This window comes from Capsella rubella, unplaced genomic scaffold (genome assembly GCF_000375325.1).
Source record: "Capsella rubella cultivar Monte Gargano unplaced genomic scaffold, Caprub1_0 scaffold_1, whole genome shotgun sequence".
Lineage (NCBI taxonomy): Eukaryota > Viridiplantae > Streptophyta > Magnoliopsida > Brassicales > Brassicaceae > Capsella > Capsella rubella.
Genome location: NW_006238923.1, coordinates 10,864,353 through 10,885,225, shown reverse-complemented (window position 1 = coordinate 10,885,225; position 20,873 = coordinate 10,864,353). Strand labels below are relative to the sequence as shown.

Sequence of the window (20,873 nt, the reverse complement as noted above, 5' to 3'; positions counted from 1 at the left end):
CCCCACTCGTCTTGTTTTGGTTTGACAATTAGTTTGTGAATAAGATTCGTTTAACCAAACCAAAACCAAAACCAAATCAGTGACGTGATTATATATTTTGTGTCCATCAATCAACATCTGCCACCTAGCATTTATACATTTGACCTCTATACTACTATATTAAAAAAAAAAACAAATCAAATCTTAAAATTTTTATAAACATCCAATACGTAAAATACAAAACACTCGTATCTTAGCTAGTAGACAACAATATCTAATTTGCTATCGTGAGAATGTGTTGAAATAGTATTGTCCAAGTTGTTTTTAGCCCAAAGATAAATCCATTAAGTCATCCTATACATGTTCTATAAGCTCTTAGCATTTCAGCAATGCTATCGAAGGGCTAATGGCATTACTGGTCCTTTCTCTGCTTCTGCTAAAGTAAATTCTTGACGCAAACAACTCTCTCAAGTCTCAACACAAACCTTAAGATAACCGATAACCGAACGATGATTCGTACTGAATGCCACTGAACCTCTGCTTCCACTTTACTGATCATATCGGCCATCACTAGCTTCGACATTGTTTCAGACTAAGTAGAAGGAAGCAGTACACATAAGACCAGTTGTTATAGCAAGTTTGATTGTTTGCAACCTTTTAAATTTGGTGATCACAAATAAGTTTCATAAATTCTAAATATCCAATACTTTTCATCTGGCACTTAATCACTAAACACAAACGAATCACCAAATCTATCACAGAGATTATACAAAGTTCTCTTATACAATTCACACTCTTCACGAGTTCACTATACCATACCAAACTTTTATGCTTTGAAAAACTAAACTTCTCTCAGCGAAGATGATGCCTGTGGGAAACCAAACAAAGAAGCTTTTTTTTAATGTAAAACAACAAATCTGAAGAACACAACACAACAACATTTTCATCTTTCTTACCTTAGTGTTTCCTTTGTTCCTTTGCGGATTTTGCAGCGTATAGTTGGAAGCCCTAGCTTCTGATGCGCCTCATACCTATGACAACCCGAGAACCCTGCAACAACAACAACAATGGAGGATTTTATAAGCTTTTTGATTACAGATATCATAAAGAAACAAATGAAATATTTAGAAAAAATCACCATAGTAAGTTCCATCAACTTCAATCACATCAATCTGTTCACAATCCCAAAAACAAGATTTCTTCAGTTTTGTTGGATTACTACTAATCGAAGAAATTTGAAATCAGAAAATTGGATAAACCGAGTTGCTTAACCGGAACTTGTAGACCGATTTGACTGATACTATCCATGAGCTCCTTCACTTTGTTCTGATCATTGGATCTGGTTCTCATCAACGGTCTCCGTATCTTCTCCAACGGTAATTCCACTATCATCGGACCTACACCGCCGCTAGATCCTCCGATCACCGGCAGCGAACCTGAAAATCAAATTGTTTTGAATTCAGCTTCTCGAGCTAATTGGTAAGGATTAGTGATTTTTGATCGTTACCGTTGGATGAAGAAGCTGAAACTGAGAAGCTCCTCGAGCTAATTGGTAATCTCATCATCGCCATTGTTTGTCTCCGTCTCCTTCCTCTTCTCAATTTCTCAAATCTCTAAAAATAATGAAATATTTGTGAACGAAATATAAAGTTCTAATACGTCGTCGTATGCGAGTAAAACTTAAAACGATGTCGTTTGTTGAAAAAATGTTAGAAGAAAAGGTCTCTGATCGAAAACGAAGCAGAGAGCTTCAATGGCTGTCACTTCCTCTTCTATGCTGCTTCGGTATGAAACTATCTTGCTCTTGATACAGTTATGAGGAATTGGGTTTTGTTGAATTTGCTAATGGCGTTGAGGTTGTTCGTGTTTTCAGGAACTTCTCTACGGCGGGGAAGGTTGTTCAGTCTGTGAGAGCGACTTCGAGAATTGTCTTCTCCACTGGAGAATTGATTAGGGTTCTTCCTTATACTCGTTCCTCAAGGTGAGAATACTCTCTGTTCTTATTTGTGCTGTGTGGATTATTGGGATTTGAGCTGATGTTGGTTTAATCGATTGGGTAGATTCATTTGCTCTACTCGTGCTGCGCATAATGAAGAGGCGGCTGCAAAAGCTGCGGCTGCTGTTGCTGATACTGGAGCTCCGACCATGTATGGTTTCTCTTCAGTTTTGATTTCTCTTTCACAATCGAATTGAGATTTAACATCTGAATTATGAAATGGTGGAGTTGAAATCTGAGGAGTTTTAGTAATGTTTCTGGAGATGTCTTTGAAATGGTGTGAAGTGTGATCCTTTGGAAGTTTATGCTAAAGGCTCTTATGTATATATCTTTGTGGTTTTTAGATTTGACAAGATTATAGCTAAAGAGATTCCATCTGACATTGTTTATGAAGATGAGAATGTTTTGGCATTCAGAGACATAAACCCACAGGCTCCTGTTCATGTTTTGGTCATCCCCAAGTTGAGAGATGGTTTGACCATGCTTAGCAATGTGAGTCTGTTTTAGATTTTAACATTCAGTATGTTTCTGGTGAATTGGAATTGTCTTTAGCAGTCACAAATCGAGATTTCGCGATAAAATGTTGGTCTCTCTTGGGTTACGCCTTTGAAAGCAAAGGCAGAAAACAGATAGGATGGTGTGATTCTTTCCTATGCATGCTTGGTTTTATATCATGCCCGCAGATAGCTTATTTGTATTTCATTTTGCCTAATGTTTACTCTCTTGCTATTTCCTCTTGTGACTTACTTTAGTCTGCCCTTTAAGATCTCATAGAATCTATCTTTACGCCAATAGTATTGTGTTCTGTAATGACCAATGAGTAAGGACTAGTTTTATGCTAGTGTTTCTTATCAATATAAATGCTGCCTCATCTTTTGTTTGCCTGTGATTATACACCGATAATAAGAGGAACAAGTTATGAGAAAATCATGTGTGAAGCTTTTGGTGTAACAGTTTAAGATCTTACCTGAACATATCATGTCATCGCAGGCTGAACCAAGACACGTAGATGTTCTTGGGAAACTTCTACATGCATCCAAGATAGTTGCTGAGAAGGAAGGAATCCTCGATGGGTTCCGTGTGGTTATCAACAACGGTGCTGAAGCCTGTAAGTCGTTTTTTTCCATTTAACCAAACACCATTATTATCATTATCCACTTAACTGAATTAACTTCATCTCATTCAGGCCAATCTGTTTACCATCTTCATCTGCACGTCCTCGGGGGGCGACAGATGAAATGGCCACCCGGTTAAGAAGAAAGATTCTCGTTTAACCAAAGAATTTATGGACAAGGAGCTCCAAAATTGTCAACTCCAATCCTGTCTTGTATGGTTTATGAGTTCTTACCACTGTCGGATTTATCCAGTTGTGAGTTCCTAGAGATTAGATAGATTCCATTTCCAATTGTAATCAAATACTTTTTTTCTTTCTCTATTCATAGTTAGAAATAATTATCAACATTTTATATGATGTAGGAGTTTTTCTCTCCTAATAGTGTTTTACAATTACTGTAGAAGGATCTATACATATTAATGAGTTCTATAGAGTTAAGAGAACACAACATAACACAGCTTTGAGTAGTTTCTGCTGCAATAAAAGATCTCCATATTCGTTAAGTTATATCAGAGATTAGAGAAGCTTTCCTTTTTTTTTTTTTTTTGTCGACAAAGCTTTCCTTTTAATATTATACGAAAGCAATCAAAGCATGGCCAATGTTCATTAGAAGTCAGCAACGCAACAAGTCTGGTAGGGGCTGATAACAACTGAACAGAACCAAACTGAGTCGATCTGCTTAAGTTATTATCTGATATTAGCTAGACAGAGAGAAGTTATGGGCCTTAGTTTGCGCCTAGTCTCGGGGTTGGTTGTGGCAGCCGGCGGGTTCCTAGCTGTAAGAAGGGAACTCCTTCTTCACTTGCCGGTTGATGTCATCAGCTTCTTGCCTTTGACACACCAAGGCACGTACCGGATTGGAAAATTGTGTGCTTTCTTCATCCATGAGTATTTCCTATTGAACAAGTACACAAACAGTTAAAAATGGTTATAAAGCTTCAAAACTTTATTTATCTTAGCTATTATAAGATTTTTTTTTTTTTTGGGCATCAGCTATATTGTCAGATTGAATGGAAAAATAATACCATGGCCAAGAACTCACCTTTCCCTTTCCCTTATGCTTGTCTGTTTGTTGTTGCTGCTGCAAGAACTCAAACTACAAAATAAATAAACAAGAGACATGAACCATCAAAAGTGTAAAGTTTCGGATATGTATATAGACTCAATACTATAGTGTGTGTGTGTATTATGTACCTTACGAGCTCGAACACCACGGAGAGAAGATTCGAGTTGGAGCTCTGAACGAAGGAGATCGTCGTAGCTTAAATCATTCATGCTATGTCCTTGGTACAGTTGAAGATTCAGTTTAAGATTCTCTATCTCTCTCATCATTGATTCTTTAGTCTTCACACAATTTGGACAGTGATCCTACAAGAAAATTGAATAAAATTATAATCATAAGTGAGGATGTGGGATGTAAACGGATACAAAGAGGAATAAGAATGTAACAACTCTTACAAAGTAGCTTGTTTCCTGCATCAAATCCTCTTCCTCAATGATTTTTAGAGCATCTCCATAATCATCCCACTGATAACATGTACCCGGGCTTTGCGCATTTCCGTCCTCATTCCATGGACTCTGAACATCCTCTCCACTTACTCTAGACTCTTTCCTTAAAGACTGAACATCCTCTACGCCTTCGTTGTCATTGCCTGACACGCCTCCACTTGATATGGAGTGAACCTCTACCCGTTTACGTTTTCGCGTTTCTGTGTTGCCGGTTTTCTTAGAGAGTGCATCAGTCTTAGCCATGTTTTCCTTACAGTTGGTGTTAAGCCTGTTTGATCGGCGCAGATTAGATGCTCCTCCTGCGGGTGTGTCGTCCTGCGAATGTGATTTGGGACCAACCATTTCTTTAATGTCCTCCCTAATCTTGCTCCTAAGTTCTTCATTCTGTTTCAGTATCCACTCCTTCATGTCATTCAAGTGAGAAAGCGTGACGTACCTCGGGTCGCTACTTTCTCTGCCAACATGAACCTTTTCCGTTGGTTTGTTCTGAGAAATATGTTTGTGGATGGTAGGAGGCTTGGCAACTTCCTTCTCCTTCATAGAACACCTAGTAAGAGGTTTATGCTTCGGCTTATTTGGAATAGGCTTTTTGTGCCTTGCTTGATATGCTGCTTTCAAGAGTGGCCATTCAAACGGTTTGAAAATATGTCCCTCGTTGATCAATCTCAAAATGTAATCCACCTTAGGATCAGAAACCTCTGTGTCCCAAACCAACTCAGATTCGTTAATCATTCCCTTAGGTTCCAATGTGTATGCAACCACAAGCTACAATTAGGACATGAAAAAAGCAATGTGTTACAACATAAAATTGATAAAATATAGTTATATTTGAGAATTGAACTAGTTGCCTACTTTGTCATCAACCTCAGCCTCAAGTATGTCAGTCTTACGAAGCAGACGCGTGGATGATAACCCCTCAGCTGACCTCTCAGTAAAGTCCCGAATATCCGTTATATGATTTATCCTCTCCAATATAACCGGAATAGACTGAAGAGCTTGGAGCTGAAGAGCTAGAGGAAAGCCATAGCAAGCGCTCGTCTTCTGTTTCATACGCTTCTTTAGTACTCCTATCGGATTAGATTCGTCCTTGGGCGGCCCAAAACGACGAATGGTCTCGGTGAAAGCTCTTCTCCCCCATGGATAACTCAAAAAGTAGTCGATATCATTTAACATCTCCACAAAATCCGGACTGACTGAGTCTTTATCCGAACACACAACAACACCATCCACAATCACAATGAGAGCCAGACAAAGCTTTTTCCAAGAAGACAACTGTTTTCTCTCATCAGTGATTTTATCATTCTGTAACAACATCTCCAACACATGTCCAACTGTGACAACACTAGTTTTTTTACTTCCGAAAAGCCTATACCACACAGACAAGTACTCAGGATCCTCCTCCTGATTCTTCTCTATCTTTGGCAATTCACCGCAACTAAGACCTGTCACTATGTGAAACTCTCGTATAGAGAAACGCATAGGGTGTCCACCAAAGACGAACCAAAGCTCGTGTTTCTTTTGAGTGACGAGCTGTCGGAATAACAAACCATGTATCAACTTGCCTGAATGTGAGCACCGAGCGACAGGGAGCTCGAAGAGTTTCCCAAATTGTGAACTCCTGATTCGGTCCCATTCTTTAGTGCCTTTGAGAAGGGTAGCGATTGTACCAAGGTACTCGGGTCTTGAGTATATGTTAAGACGTGCTCCGTCGGGATGTGAATCAATGGCGAAGAGACGTTCCGGTAGATTAGGGTTTGGATCTTCTTCGATTTGGTTCATCGGAACTGGAAATGATGAGATAACATTAGAATGTCAAAAAAAAAAAAAAAAAAGATAGATGTCATTGTCAAGACATTTTTTATTTACCTTTCGACGTCGTGGGATCTTGATTTTTGGCAATGTCGTTGTCTATTATGTCTATTCGCCGTCGATCTCGAGGGAAGAGGTTGAGTTCTTTTTCCGGGTCATCGGAATTTTTTTAATGCTGATTTTGGTTTCTCCGAACAGTAACGGTTGTTTGGAGGTGATTAGTGGCAATCAAGTGTAATTATTAGTATACAGTATTCGGAATTAAACAGACAAACTTTTCCTTAAAACATAACCCAAAAGCGCATGTTCAATGTGTTAATTAGAAAACAGCAAATAGACAATAACCGAAATTTAACTGTCTGTCTGGTAATAACTTAACCGAACCGAACCGAGTAGGTTCCTATACCGCTATGAGTGTAGAGCTATGATGGTAGTAGTTATGGGCCTGATACTGGGCCTTGGGTTCGGGCTGGTTGTGGTGAAGGCTGTGGCAGCTGGACGAGCTGGAGAGCGCCGATGATGGGTTGGTGGTGTTCTTCTTCTTCACGGTCAAAAAGGAGGAACTCCTTCTTCACTTGCCGGCGTGTGACGTCATCATCGTCTTGTATTTGACACGTCGTCATCATCTGTCTCTCTGCTTGCCACATCAGTTGCTCCCAAGAGCTTCCTCCTTGTTGCACCTTCGTATATTGAATACAGAAATATAAAGCGTACACTAACATAAGTATATATGCAAATTGAAAACTTGTTATAGGGTTTATTTATAACACACACAAAGACATGTACCGGAAGGGAAAAATGTTGGGTTTCTTCATAATCATCCATGAATGTTTCCTATCGTAAGAAAAATTTGAATATGGTTATTATTCATATTATAAGCCTTCGAATGTGACACAATTATGACTTCTAGTAGATTAAGTTGGAAAAATACCAATGCCAAGAAGAACTCACCTTTGCCTTTCCCTTAAGCTTGTTTATTTGTTGCTGCATGAACGCACACTACATAAATAATAAACACAAAAGACAAGAACACTATTAAATTTGGGGACTTAACTATGTTAGTGTGTGTGGTTTTCACGAAAAAAAGGAATTTTAAAACATACGTTTAAATAAATATATGCCATGCATGTATAGAGATTGTACTTTATTTATGAATATATACCTTACGAGCTCGAACGTGTTGGAGAGAAGATTCGAGATGGAGCTCAAAACGGAGGAGATCGTCGTAGGTTAAGAGATTCAAGCCATGTCCGTCGTACAATTGAAGATTCATCTTCAGATTCTCGATCTCTCTCATCATTGTTTCCTTTGTCTTCGCACAGTTTGAACACTGATCCTATATATATACACATATACGAAATTTCATTTTATTATAGTATTGTTATTATATAAGAATTTTAACATGTGAAGGTAATTAATAGTCATATTGAACTGGAAAGAATATTTAATTACTGCAGGATGGAAACTGTGGTCTGCAGAGGTATGAGTATGACCAGCTTCTTTTTCCATTTGGTATCTCATGATGAGATTCTCCATGCTGATTTGTTGAAATAACCAAATCAAAATTTATAAAAATTAATTATAAAACAGACAATTTATTAATAAATATGTGTAAATTTCTGACAATTCATTAACAAGAACTTCTTTCTTTGGGATCAATATTATAAAATTCAGAGCTTTCCTTAGAATTAAAACCTGAGACATAATAGCTAACTAAACATTAGAAAATGTCTCTTATTTCTTTGATTGAGTTTTTTTTTTTTAATTATAAATCAAAATATAAAATCAAGCAAAGAAAAGTAGAAAACATGTATGAACTTGGTATAATACCAACTTATATGAAACTTTCTTTTCTTTTTTTATGAAAAAGAGTTTAAACAAGCGTATATACGAGTGACAAAAAAACACTAAAATGAAGCCAAGTGATGATGATAACAAGAAGATGAAGATTATTGCGTTTTCTTGTTTGTTTTAACAAAACAAGAACACGTACACATATGTATGAGTCTCTATATATAAACAAGTAATGTGAAAAGTATATAAATGAAACCTTGTGGTGTTGGAGCAGAAATCGTAGAGCCTGTTGGAGTAAGAGAAGATGATGAGACCAAGATGGACATCACAGAGAACAGAGAGTTCATGTGCTTTCTTCATCAGACTCTTTCTTCTCTTTGCGAATGTCACTTGTCTCCTTATCCTATCCTCTATCCTTTTTATCACTACCTTACCTTTCCTCATCTCTTCAATAGCTCGATCTTTCTCTAAAACCCTAATTTCATGAGAATATGCTAAACCCAAAAAAGAGAGATCGAAGTAGAAGAGATGTGGTTTCTTTGTTTTTTCTTTTTAGCAAATGAAACCTTGAGATGAACAGTTGCTATATTTATACATAGACTGCTACTTTATTTAATACGTACGTGATGTGATGTTTACGGTATTTTATGGGGAATTTAATTTATACACAGACTGATACTTTAATTAGTTATATATTCTCTATACGTTATGAATGGTACTGCTACTACTTAGTTATAATCTTCTTACTACTAGTACTACTTGAAATTATATAATTTCATAAGTTTATATAGGATATGCTTAGATTTAGGAAGAACTAATTGTTATTAGGTTTATTAAATTTTCTCGTAGTATGACATAAAAACGCAATCCCACCTAGCACGTTCGTGGTCTGAGTGAGCCGAGTCATGATTTGCATTTGAATAACAAAATTAAGTACAGTATTACACTATATATGGCCGATTGATAAAAATATAAGAAAACGTTCAATTAATTTACACTTTGTTAGGGTTCTTTGTACAAAGATTAAAAGTGTTTAACTTTAATCAAAGTTTAACTCTATTCACTAGATTTCAAAGTTTTAACCAAAATATCGTATGTGTTGTGTGTAGTAATTAGGATAGTGCATTGTACACCAATATTTGACTATTAATTTTATTTCCTTACGTAAAGTAAAAAAAATCAACTAAACCCAAAAAAATTAAAATGCAACAAGTTCAAAAATGATCTCAAAGTAAAATTTCACAGTTATTAAATTTTGCAAATTTTCATTTAAAGCCTGAGATTAATTATAAAGTTGATATCGACATTTAACAATTGGGACCATTGGCCCATGTGATTTCTCTGCACCTCCGATTCAGTAAAAATAGGGTAAAAACATTATACCTCGGAATTAATCAGTATCTCTTCTAAAATTAGTATTAAGTAATCATAATAACTTCATTAATGATATTTATCAAATCCTTTTTCAAGTAAGCTCGTATAAAAAATAAAATAAAAAAAAGAAACTTTAACATCATTAAAAATTTCTGATCTGTTTGCTCTCTCAAGAAACTTTAATCCTGAATTCCTGATAAACACCATGAAAAAACACATATATACTTTTAATATTTTCATATTAAACCATGCTAATATTAAAACTCAAAACCAAAGAAAAACAAAAAAAAGTCTTCAAGCCTGATTCCATGATTGCGTCTCAGAGATCATGCAAAGAGAATTGTGCTAAAAATTTGACCAAATTACATATTATTCCATATAATTAAATCTTATAATAACATTTCCAAATATCATTAAAAAAAAACTTAATTAGCAACCCAAAAAAAAAAAAATAATAAGATTTGGTAAAAACAAACTAGTCAAAAACTTAAACGTGTTTTTATGAGTTTCCCAGAAGTTTCCAACAAAGTCTTTCTCCTCCTCATTTCTCTTTTTTCATCTTCTTGGTCTTAACAAACAATAACTCAAGAAACCAAAAAAAAAAAAAAAAAAAAATCTCATCTTTCTCAGATTTCCAAATTGACCCGTCGGTGATCCTTCATCTCTCTTTCTTCTCCGATCTAACCCATGGATCTCCAACCAGAAGAGCTCCAATTCTTGACGATTCCTCAACTACTTCAAGAATCAATCTCAATCAAGAAACGATCTCCAAGAACCTTCTACCTCATTACCTTATCTTTAATCTTCCCTCTCTCCTTCGCCATCCTCGCTCACTCGCTCTTCACTCAGCCAATCCTCGCCAAACTCGACAAAACCGACCCACCAAACTCAGATCGTTCCCGACACGACTGGACTGTTCTGTTGATCTTCCAGTTCAGCTACTTGATCTTCCTCTTCGCCTTCTCTCTTCTCTCCACCGCTGCTGTTGTCTTCACCGTCGCTTCTCTCTACACAGGAAAGCCTGTTTCTTTCTCTTCAACTCTCTCAGCGATTCCCAAAGTCTTTAAACGACTCTTCATCACTTTCCTTTGGGTTGCTCTGTTGATGTTTGCTTACAACGCAGTCTTCTTTGTCTTCCTTGTGATTCTCCTCGTTGCTCTTGATTTGAACAGTGTTGGCTTAGCTGTTGTTGCTGGAATCATAATCTCTGTTCTGTATTTTGGTGTCCATGTGTATTTCACTGCTCTGTGGCATTTAGGTAGTGTGATCTCTGTTCTTGAACCGGTTTATGGGATTGCAGCTATGAGGAAAGCTTATGAGTTGCTTAAAGGGAAGGTTAAGATGGCTATGGGGTTAGTCTTTGTTTACCTTTTCCTCTGTGGGTTGATTGGGATTAGTTTTGGAGCTGTTGTGGTTCATGGTGGAGGCAAGTATGGAACTTTTACTAGGACTTTTGTTGGTGGTTTGCTAGTTGGTGTTCTTGTCATGGTCAATCTTGTGGGTTTGTTGGTTCAGAGTGTGTTTTACTATGTTTGCAAGAGTTATCATCATCAGACGATTGATAAGACCGCTTTGTATGATCATCTTGGTGGGTATCTTGGAGATTATGTGCCTCTTAAGAGCAACATTCAATTGGAGAACTTAGACATTTGAAGGCAAGGTGATTCTCTGGTACTGTTTTCTCTTCTCTTATTATCATTCTCTCTCTCTGTTAGTATGTAAACATTTGAGAAGAAGAAGAAGAAATGTGGAATTTGGAATATTAGTTCTAAATGTCATGTGTATGTATTAGACTCAAGACTCTTTTGTTGTTGGCTTTGGTTTTGATTATTGATCCATGATTTGAAGGATTTTGAGTTTATTGATTCGAAGATGTGTTTTGATGCTTCTGATGTTGATGATCATTGTTAGCTGTGAAAATTAGACTCTTCAAGGTTGGTTTGTAGATGCTTAAGTTGACCAGTAATGGAATAACAAGGCTGCAGAATTTTGACCTTGGAACCTACACCAAGTTAGGTCGTAGGAGTAATTGTGTAATGTTTATAAGTTTGAATTTTTTGTACGTTGTTGGGAAGTTTGATTTAGATATGTTATACTAAACCGAATGAAAACCAAATTTAGAAGCAAATCCAAAAAAACTATGTTCATAATTCTTGTTTTGTTGACAAAATGTTGTGGATGCGAGGTTGATGGTAATGTAGTAACATCTAACTCGAAATCACTATGCTAAATATAGTGATCAATGAAACCTCAACCAAAGAAAATCTTGTGATTACAGTATAACTTAACTCTTTTTACATGTCAACCAAATGCATCAATCAAATGTGATATAAGCAAGCCAAATCGAAAGAAAAGAATCTATAAAGATAAAAGTTAGCAATGGGAGTTAACATGTCATGTCTAAGAGTCTAATAAGACCCGAAACCAAAGGCAAAGACAAAGTGAAAAGATTCAAATGTATGTTGTTCTTGTTCATGTCCCAAAGGTAACTTGGCTTTTGAGTTTTGAGGATATACACACGGTTACGAAACCTGAACTCTAATTGGGCCATTTATTTCTGTAGTGCGTTCAAATCGTTAGGTGAATAAGCCCAACAAGAACATCTTTAGCTCTTTTTAATTATCGTCAAGAACGAAGAGAAAAATAAATTAAAATCACTTACAAAATATTTCTTTAAGAAATTGCAACTTCTTATATCGTGATTGTCAAAATTGTTGACTTATTTTGATGCGTCGAAAGTTCTTTTGGACGTTATGATATAGTCAAGGATATGATAGATTTTGTGAAGTACATATATTTGTATATTGTAAAATTGGACGTTAGGTTCAAATGTTCAACTAACATAATACTACTTCTACTAGGATTTAATTATGGCAATTATATAATTGACCTTGATTAAATTTAAATCCTTTACCAATACATTTGGAATGAAAAATACACTAACATAGAATTTGGTTTTATACCTCACATAGTTAGCATTGAAATCGTGGATTATTTATACGTGAACAATACTATTAATTAAATATGATTAAATCACAAATTTCAATTAAAAATAATACAAATCTCAAGGTTGTTATGTTCAATCAGACCCAGAATTATGAAAAAAAAATGAACAATCATGCTTAAAAAATTAGTTATGAAATGATGTAGACTTATTAAAATGAAGGATGTAGACTTGTTATCAAAAGAAAATAACAAATGTAGAGACGTTTTCTTATAGATTCTCTTTGAACGTGTAGAAAATATAATTCCAGGGTCGAACCCACCTCATATAAGACTTGATTTTAATTTTCTTTGTAACGTATCTTTCTATCTCTCTATCTTAATTTGGTTGACTAAGGTTGTATGTTTTAAAACAACCATCCGTGGCCGTGGCTGGCCATCATTGATCAAAGTCATCAAACTATTAATCTGGATTTAGTGCTTAGTTGATGTAAAAAAAAAAAAGATTTAGTGCTTAGTTAATGACTTTAATTTTATAATATGGATTAGTTTACTAAACAAGAGAAAACACTCAAGGAATTTATATCGTTAATATAAAATAAGACTAATGAGAGAACATATTATATTTCTTAAGAGATCATATGTCTCTATTGAAATGATCACATAATTAGTGTAATTTATGAGTTTGTTTTCTTTTCCAAATATAACCAGTTAGCAAAGGCTCTACGTAAATCTAAAAATAGTACTTGCATAGTGAATCATCTTTTTTTTTTTTCTTTTAATTTCTCGGCTAAGGATGAAGTTGTTGTCATTTGTCAAATGTCACTTTTGTCTAACCTAGGTGCGACAGAAGATATTAATCACCTTTTTAAGCAGCCGTTGATTAGAGGAATATTCCAAGGATCCAATTTTTGTTATATACTATAGCTAATCTTCTTTATCAATAAGAAAATATCTTAGCAATCTCAGAAAGACAAAATAGCTTCAATGTGTGGTCCTATAAATTTGTTCATATAAAAATGTTCATATGTGTTCCTATATATATGTCTAGTACACCATACTTGAAAACTAAAACGAAGCTAAAATTGTCATATTTGTTAGATGTCCGCGAACACGCGAGTGAGTGCTTAGCTTGATATCCCAAAGTGTTGGAAACAAAAACAATGTTTTATGATCATTAAGCATAAAAAAAAAAAAGTGTCCATGTAATTTTCTTACGAATCTAAATAATGAAATCTATTAATTACAGTAATTAAAACACAAGATCGAGAACCTAAAGTAGATTAGATTGCGATATTGATTCGTTTCATATAATAACATTATTATGTTTGTGACAGTTCATAGTTAGGTTATGGTCTATTCGATCGATTGCTATATGCATAAATTAATATTCAGAATATGAAGACTAAACCTAACTTTCTTAATGACATTCATTAGAGACTAATTGTTTTTCTTAAGACATATAGGTATAATCTATTTCTACCAAAAGAAAAAGACATATAGGTATAACCGTATAAAGCTATTCAAATTATATGTGTACGCGATAGTCGATATATACATGCTAGAGGGTAGAGAACTACTACTAGTTAGCATTTTCTAATATATATATATATATATATTTAGTCAGCAAATATGTGGTGTGTATATAATATGACTGAAACTGAATCGAACAAAAACTTATTTGAGTAACAAATTAAAATGGCTTTATATATAGAGATAGTTTTATCAAGTTTGTTTAGTTACAAAAAAAAAAGTAGTAATAATTAAGTCGAATTTGTAAGTTTGAACACTCCGAACTCGTTTTTACTCTCTTGATCGATTGCACAAAACATGTGTTAGGAGGTCTTCTCTTGTATAAAAGTTTCCGTAAATATCGGCATGGCTATTATTAATTTTGGAACAGAACTGATAAGACAGAGAAACATGATAAGCAAGAGAACTGTAACATATAAAACTAATAAACTGGTATTGGTAGATATGATGATGATACATAAGACCATCATTAGTGGAGGACCTCGTGTGAGGTACCTAAAATTAATACAAAACATAATTAATTATATATATATATATATTTTCTCATCAGCCAATTATATACTGCCACATACTGTCACCCGTTACTTACTGGTTTCTTAAGTTGATATTAGAGGTAACGATTCTTTTACAATTGGGACCTACTCAATGTTTTATCATTTAATTTGGGTCCATATCAAATATAAGTACCCTGATAAAAAGCTCGAGTGGAGCTGCCCTAAGGAATCATGCCGACAAATTCATTCACTTCAAGTTATTTGTTATACTATATCACAGTAATATATCGTGATTTTTGCATGATTACATAACTAGTAACTTGGTGTATATATGGTTAGATGAAGATGATTCATAAGAAAATCATTGCAGTTATATAGTATAAATTTCCAAAAAAAAATTATATATATATCAAAACAAGAACAAAATATCGAGATTTTTGACAAAATTAATTTATAGAAAGTTTGTTATAAATGTAAAAGAAAATATTTTTGGAGTATAGTTTTAATTTTCGTTATAAAACTTAAGAGAAACTTCTCATACATTATAGGGAAACTACACTTCATGTACTTTGTTGACCGATTAATTAAGTATCTAGCATCCCAAAATCTTTATTTAGCTCCTTTTTATCTAGACTGTTTTAACCCTATACTCACTCTAAAAGCCTAAGATATTTTTTCGGTTAAAAAATCTAGAACAAGATCTATGAGCATGATTATATCTAGACTCAAAGAAAAAAATAAAATAAAAATAAAAAAGGGTTTAAAATTGAATCGTGGTTTCCATCACCCAATAAAGTTATCATTTGCAATGTTTTTATTTGTATATTAGGTTTCTGAGTTTTTCTCTCAGATCTCTACTGTTTTTCCATATCAATCTATATGAGTAACCAGTTAATAAATAATTTATCTCATTCCTCATATATTATCCGATAACAATTTAAATTACCAAAGGGTATACTTTTAACATCACCAATCTATACATAAATGTGTGGGGTTAAGACGTGTATTTTGTTTTGGTTCTGGTTTGGTTTCATATTATGTTGTTTATAATAATGATTGGGTTGAGTAGTTTGTGACCTAGGGTATAGTTTTGATATAAATTGTAAGTTAGTAGTTAATAAATACTTTATCCGTTTCCTAATAACTTATCGGATAACAAATTTTATCGCCAAATATTATACTTTTATCATCACCAATGTATATATACATGGTAGGGATTATTGAATGGGTCTGGTTATGGTTAGTTTTCATATCCTGTAGTTTATATTATTGTTTGGGTTGACTGATTTCTGACCTAGAGTATAGTTTTGTTATAAATATTTAGTTAGGACTTAATAAATACTTTATCTCATCTCTCGTAAATTATCAGATAACAATTTATGTCACCAAGGGTTATACTTTAACATCGGTTAAGATGTGTGTCTTATTTTGGTTTTGCATTGGTTTCACAGTCTGTCGTTTATATTAATGGTTGGGTTGACTTGTTTGTGACATAGGGTATAGATTCGATATAAAATGTAAGTTAGTAGTTAATACATAATTTATCTGATTTCTTATAACTTATCGGATAACCATTAATATCCACAAACAATTTATATCCCCAAATTGGTATATATGCGTTGGTTTACCTATTTGTGGCATATGGTAAATCTTATATATAATATGTTAGTTAGTAAATAAGTATGTTTTAGATTTTGTAATTAAACAAAATTATATTTTCGTTTGGGTTGACAAAATATTGGTTAGGGTTTAGATTTTGTAATTAAACAAAATTATATTTCCATTTGGAGATCATTAATACATAGATAATGGGAAATATATCTGATAATTTTAATTTATTGGGACTTTTAATTTAGTAGGTGGTTAGATGAGTATAAATAGGGTGAGTTAAGTTATATGTTAGCATCTAAAATATATAAGATCGAGTACTTATTTACTTATCATGTTTCCACAATTTAATTTTTCTGGTTAACTGTTTGTAATTGTGCGTGTGAAAGATGTTACTATACACTACAAATGTGTCAGAGATTTAGCAGACAATATATAAAATGCAGGCTACTCGCCTACTATCCTTCTTTAACATAAAAGATTTTTTTCTTTTTTAAAAATGAAAATAGGAAGTGACTTGTAACTTTACATAAGTCTGGTATGAAAAACTAATTTTCTTTTTACCTGGGCTATACTTTTTGTTTTCCCTTTAACTGATCACAAATATTTAACTCACCCTACATTATATATACAAAAGACCATATATATTTAGTTAGTAGGTAACCTAAGCTTACATTCATGTGGTACTAAATAGAACGTTTGTATCTCAGTTTTTTTTTTTACTTTTTATAATATTGTATGGACCATGACTAAATATATATATATCGAGAGACAGCTCACCTTCGTTTGTTTTCTACATTGTGAACGATTTTACACTGAACTGTCTTAAATGCACGTTTCTTTCTTCCGCAGATTTTTGTCTTCTTTATATATATATATATATGGGTAATTATATAGGTAACTAGAGAAATTGCTCGACCTTGGCCACTCAGGTTCAAATGCCTCTTTTCGTATGGAGGCTAGGGTCGAGTTAAATATGCTTGGTCTCTTTTAAGTGGTGACCCCGAAACGATAAATGTTCTTTTGGGTCGTTTTGTTTCAGAAGTCGTTTTATCAATTTCATTTGTTTGCATGCCATTGTTTGTTTGTGTCTTTGGTTCTGAATCATACTGTTATGCACAGCACGTGATAAATGTGCGCATATATATGGATATTAGTACCAATCACGTACCAACACGTCATGGCAGTCTGTAACTTGGACTAATTTGGCTAGATAGCTTAAAATTCGTTACAAAAATGTGATTTGTTTAAAATACGTGTAAAAGAACGTAATGTTATATGATTTGAAATGTATGAAGACCCTTATTGAATGTGATTTGTCTTTGGTGTAGGTGTCATTTGTGGAAAAAAAATATATGAGAAGTTGGTAAACACTAAACACGATTTACGTGTCGCTTTGTCGGAGAAGCATGAGTTGAAGTTGATCCAAATGTTTTGAACTCACGCATGAGTTAGTTTTGTTTTTGGGAAACAGGCTTCTCATGCATGATTTAGTTCTAGTTAAGTGTTATTAGACTTATTGAGTAACTACAATGATTTAATCTGTAGTAATTTTATTATAAAAATTTGGAATTATCTGAAGTGAATTAGGTTGTTTGGGTTCACCTTTGGCTTCACAACCAAAAAGAGTACACTAAGTATTTTGTTCAATTTGGTAATTAAACGGCCTTAGTTTGATTTCTCTTAGAGTTATAATTAGAAAACCATAACCAAAAATACAAAAAATAACTGGACCATTTTTGTATTTTCTTTCCTTTTCCGGGAAAGGACCACTTTTTTTGGTTACCGTATCAGCTGTCTTATTGTTATATTTAGGTACACTCACGTGCCTTCAGTATCAAATGAGGCCATACGAATATTGTTTTTTTTTTAAAACACGTCGATGTATGATCATCATCATTGTAGGCCAGATTTTGTTACTTTGAATCGTCTTTTTTCTTTCATAAGAAGAAGAAGAGAGAAAAATGTAGGCAACAAGTGGAACACTTCATCTATAGGCGATCGATTGATCTTATAATGAAAATGTCATTTTAAACCATTTCTGTATTCTGACCAAAAAAAAAAACATTTCTATTCTAACTTTCTAACTATTATATATAAATAACAAAGGGGTTGTAACAAAATTGAAGACCAATACGTGTAAGTTGTAACTGAGATATGTATATCCATGCAACGTAATGGGGTATTCTGTAAGCTTATATATTCAGTAACGTACGTGTTCAAGTTTTATATAGTAACTTAGTAAGTCTCTTAAGATCTTAATATAGTCAATAAGTTGTTTTTATGATAACAAATTTGGTTTCGGTTTATGATGTGTATTAGAGGGTATGTAACAACAACAAAACTATAATTAATTCAATTTACGAAAAAGATATGACGACTGTTTTTGACTTTTGATTGCCGTCAAACAATAGAGTAAGAAATTATAAAACGTTATCCAATATACGAAAAAATTTGAAAGAGATTACAATATTCAACTGCACATCCTATATGTTTAGATATTTTATTGAATGAAATAATTTATCAGGTAACGTGTCTTTTGGAAAACTAATATAGAAAATATATATTTGTTTTTGTGTTTGATATAGATGTGTGTATATTGTTAAACAAGTATTACATATCTTGGATGCGATGAATCTATTTGTAAACATCTTTGTCTTTGAGTCAAAAAGTCTAATGTTTGAACATATAAATAATGGCGTACGTATAATATAATATGATCTGATATACAAAATATAATTAAGGAATTGAATAAATTAAAATTCGGAGGTAGATCTAATTTGGTAACCCCAAAACGGTAAGTACGAGACCGCGTGCTATATTAAGTCTTATAGCCTAAAAACGAACAGTGTCCTATGAACTAATCAACGTTTTTAATCAGCCTTTTTAAGCAAAACTTTTTCACTAGATAATTAAATAATGAATCTACTTGGATCTTTTGAAGTGGTCGTACGAGACCAACATATATATGTAAGAGTGCTTTCAGCTTTGTGATGCATGTGATCAAGTCTGTTCCACATTTGGTTTAACATTTTTTTTTTTGGTCGGGATTAAGAATGTGCGTTGATTAAAGGGCAAAATATTCGTTAGATTCGCTTCGCTTCCATATTCGTTTCGATTCGATTCGAAAAATACAAATATCTATAAGATGTTGAAACGAAACAAATATGAAAATGTAGTATTCGTAAAAACCGAAACAAATAACAAATATTGATTTTTTTAGTGCCGAATATTCGCTTCGCTTCGTATATTTATATATATGTATAAATATAAATCATTATATAATATATATAATATGTGTATTATAGATTTATGTTTATATCTAATAGGCTTATTATTCATATTGTTATATTTTGGCATGTTGGGCTTTTTGCTAAATGTTGCTCTTAAACAAATAAAAATTTATTAAAAAAAAATAATATCAAAAAAAAAATTATATGGGTTTTTTGCTAAATGTTGCTCTTAAAATGTTGGTAAATGTACTACATATTTTTAGTTTCAAAAAAAATTATATGGGTCGAGGCGAAGCGAATAGTTCGCGAATATTACAAAAAATACTCGAATATTCGAAGTTCCGAATACTTGAAAATTTACGAATCGAATCAAATACCAAAATCAACTATTCGGTCGAAGGGAAGCGAATAACAAATATCACAGATTTTCCGAATATTCGCTTCGTGCCCAGGACTAGATTAAACGTAGTTGAGATATAGATGTGCTTTTTTTTTTTTAGAAGAAAACATTTAAAATGCTTTATATGGTTTTCGAATATGTAGTTCTCCTTGCACTAGAGTTATTTTCTTGTCTTTTGATGGCCAATGAGTAAATTATAAAGAGAGTGACTAAACATTTAATATTCATTCACAATTATTATCGATTTATATATTTTTTCATTTTAAATGATTTATCACAGAAAAAAATAATTCTATGAAATTATCTATTCCACAAAACTATACTCGAGATATATAATATGTTCTTTAAAATTAATTTTCTTTTCTTTTAATAAAATTTATGTTTTTGTCCTGTTAAAATACTCTTTACAAGGAATTAACACGAAGTTTGATTAGTTAATCACTCTTTGCAAAGCAATTGAACATGGTTCCGGTTTGGTTTTGCATATATAAAAAGAGGATATTATATATATGAACAACCATTCTAAGTGAACAGTGTGGTAGTTATGATGACTCCTAATATCTAACACATTTAATATGAGTTTGTTGTTTTTGTCAAACGAATGTCCGAATTAGAGGAAGTGACTCCATTTACTGTCCTTGAAAAACTAGGGATGTGAACAAATCTGTCTAAACAGCTGATTAGTTCATAGCCATCAAAGAGAACATAAACTCGACAGTTACACATGAGGTAACTAGTGTTGTTGAGTTTTGCATCATTGAACATATAGACAGTGAAAAAAGTTCGACTGTTGATGATGATTATTTCATTTATAGAGAGGTTAACTATGTATATTGATATGTGAATGATAAATTGTAAATAGATTTTGACAAAAAAAGGATAGATTTTTTTTTTTTTAAGTATCAACAATGACCATCATAGTATAATTTGATTGTGTACAATAATCATTAGGAAAGATTTTTGTATTTTTTTTACTAATGACAATTATAAATACAGTAATTAATACTTTAAGTATACATATCTATAACCATAAATGAAAATTTTTCTGACAACTACACATTAAGAATGTATATATATAGTATAATAG

The 20,873-nt window shown here is 33.2% G+C and overlaps 5 protein-coding genes across 6 annotated transcripts; 2 read left to right on the top strand and 3 right to left on the bottom strand.

Moving 5' to 3' along the window:
- Positions 1-604: 604 nt before the first annotated feature.
- LOC17898306 (sulfiredoxin, chloroplastic/mitochondrial) lies at positions 605-1,603 on the bottom strand. Its single transcript, XM_006304239.2, has 5 exons — positions 1,487-1,603; positions 1,252-1,415; positions 1,118-1,151; positions 936-1,029; positions 605-847 (listed from the first exon to the last, which is right to left on the bottom strand). The coding sequence occupies exons 1-5, from the start codon at positions 1,548-1,550 to the stop codon at positions 832-834; spliced, it is 372 nt and encodes a 123-aa protein (XP_006304301.1). The 5' UTR covers positions 1,551-1,603; the 3' UTR covers positions 605-831.
- A 59-nt stretch (positions 1,604-1,662) lies between these two features.
- LOC17898324 (14 kDa zinc-binding protein) lies at positions 1,663-3,468 on the top strand. Of its 2 annotated transcripts, none has more exons than XM_023789351.1 (6): positions 1,663-1,764; positions 1,853-1,960; positions 2,040-2,126; positions 2,392-2,467; positions 2,966-3,083; positions 3,162-3,468. In XM_023789351.1, the coding sequence occupies exons 1-6, from the start codon at positions 1,733-1,735 to the stop codon at positions 3,227-3,229; spliced, it is 489 nt and encodes a 162-aa protein (XP_023645119.1). In that variant the 5' UTR covers positions 1,663-1,732; the 3' UTR covers positions 3,230-3,468. The 2 variants fall into 2 exon arrangements, with proteins under 2 accessions (XP_023645119.1, XP_006305672.1); XM_006305610.2 differs by having other exon boundaries at positions 1,664-1,764; positions 2,320-2,467; positions 3,162-3,446.
- Positions 3,469-3,620: 152 nt separating this feature from the next.
- Positions 3,621-6,625, bottom strand: LOC17898984. Its single transcript, XM_006306845.2, has 6 exons — positions 6,465-6,625; positions 5,451-6,382; positions 4,548-5,363; positions 4,284-4,457; positions 4,132-4,185; positions 3,621-3,984 (listed from the first exon to the last, which is right to left on the bottom strand). Exons 2-6 carry the CDS (start codon positions 6,375-6,377, stop codon positions 3,862-3,864), a joined length of 2,094 nt encoding a protein of 697 aa, XP_006306907.1. The 5' UTR covers positions 6,378-6,382; positions 6,465-6,625; the 3' UTR covers positions 3,621-3,861.
- Positions 6,626-6,844: 219 nt separating this feature from the next.
- On the bottom strand, positions 6,845-8,645 carry LOC17898037 (agamous-like MADS-box protein AGL63). The gene is made up of 6 exons (XM_006306300.2): positions 8,458-8,645; positions 7,860-7,944; positions 7,570-7,743; positions 7,359-7,406; positions 7,194-7,241; positions 6,845-7,087 (listed from the first exon to the last, which is right to left on the bottom strand). The coding sequence occupies exons 1-6, from the start codon at positions 8,643-8,645 to the stop codon at positions 6,845-6,847; spliced, it is 786 nt and encodes a 261-aa protein (XP_006306362.2).
- Positions 8,646-10,160: 1,515 nt separating this feature from the next.
- Positions 10,161-11,459, top strand: LOC17900122. The gene has a single exon (XM_006303965.2). The coding sequence runs from the start codon at positions 10,263-10,265 to the stop codon at positions 11,226-11,228; it is 966 nt and encodes a 321-aa protein (XP_006304027.1). The 5' UTR covers positions 10,161-10,262; the 3' UTR covers positions 11,229-11,459.
- The last annotated feature ends 9,414 nt before the right edge of the window (positions 11,460-20,873 follow it).

Bases quoted from the DNA above. Each gene is read 5' to 3' on its own strand.
- LOC17898984 (XM_006306845.2), bottom strand. From the start codon at position 6,377: ATGAACCAAATCGAAGAAGATCCAAACCCTAATCTACCGGAACGTCTC. The intron at 5,364-5,450 runs GTAGGCAACTAG...TCCTAATTGTAG, and splicing joins AGGCTGAGGTTGATGACAAA to CTTGTGGTTGCATACACATT. The intron at 4,186-4,283 runs GTACATAATACA...TTTATTTTGTAG, and splicing joins GTGGTGTTCGAGCTCGTAAG to TTTGAGTTCTTGCAGCAGCA.
- LOC17898037 (XM_006306300.2), bottom strand. From the start codon at position 8,645: ATGAGGAAAGGTAAGGTAGTGATAAAAAGGATAGAGGATAGGATAAGG. The intron at 7,744-7,859 runs GTAATTAAATAT...GTATATATATAG, and splicing joins ACCACAGTTTCCATCCTGCA to GATCAGTGTTCAAACTGTGC. The intron at 7,242-7,358 runs GTGAGTTCTTCT...TTCTTACGATAG, and splicing joins AGCTTAAGGGAAAGGCAAAG to GAAACATTCATGGATGATTA.
- LOC17898306 (XM_006304239.2), bottom strand. From the start codon at position 1,550: ATGGCGATGATGAGATTACCAATTAGCTCGAGGAGCTTCTCAGTTTCA. The intron at 1,152-1,251 runs GTTAAGCAACTC...GATTGTGAACAG, and splicing joins AAATCGGTCTACAAGTTCCG to ATTGATGTGATTGAAGTTGA. The intron at 1,030-1,117 runs GTGATTTTTTCT...TTGTTGTTGCAG, and splicing joins AGTTGATGGAACTTACTATG to GGTTCTCGGGTTGTCATAGG.
- LOC17898324 (XM_006305610.2), top strand. From the start codon at position 1,733: ATGGCTGTCACTTCCTCTTCTATGCTGCTTCG. The intron at 2,127-2,319 runs GTATGGTTTCTC...TGTGGTTTTTAG, and splicing joins GATACTGGAGCTCCGACCAT to ATTTGACAAGATTATAGCTA. The intron at 3,084-3,161 runs GTAAGTCGTTTT...CATCTCATTCAG, and splicing joins CAACAACGGTGCTGAAGCCT to GCCAATCTGTTTACCATCTT.
- LOC17900122 (XM_006303965.2), top strand. From the start codon at position 10,263: ATGGATCTCCAACCAGAAGAGCTCCAATTCTTGACGATTCCTCAACTA.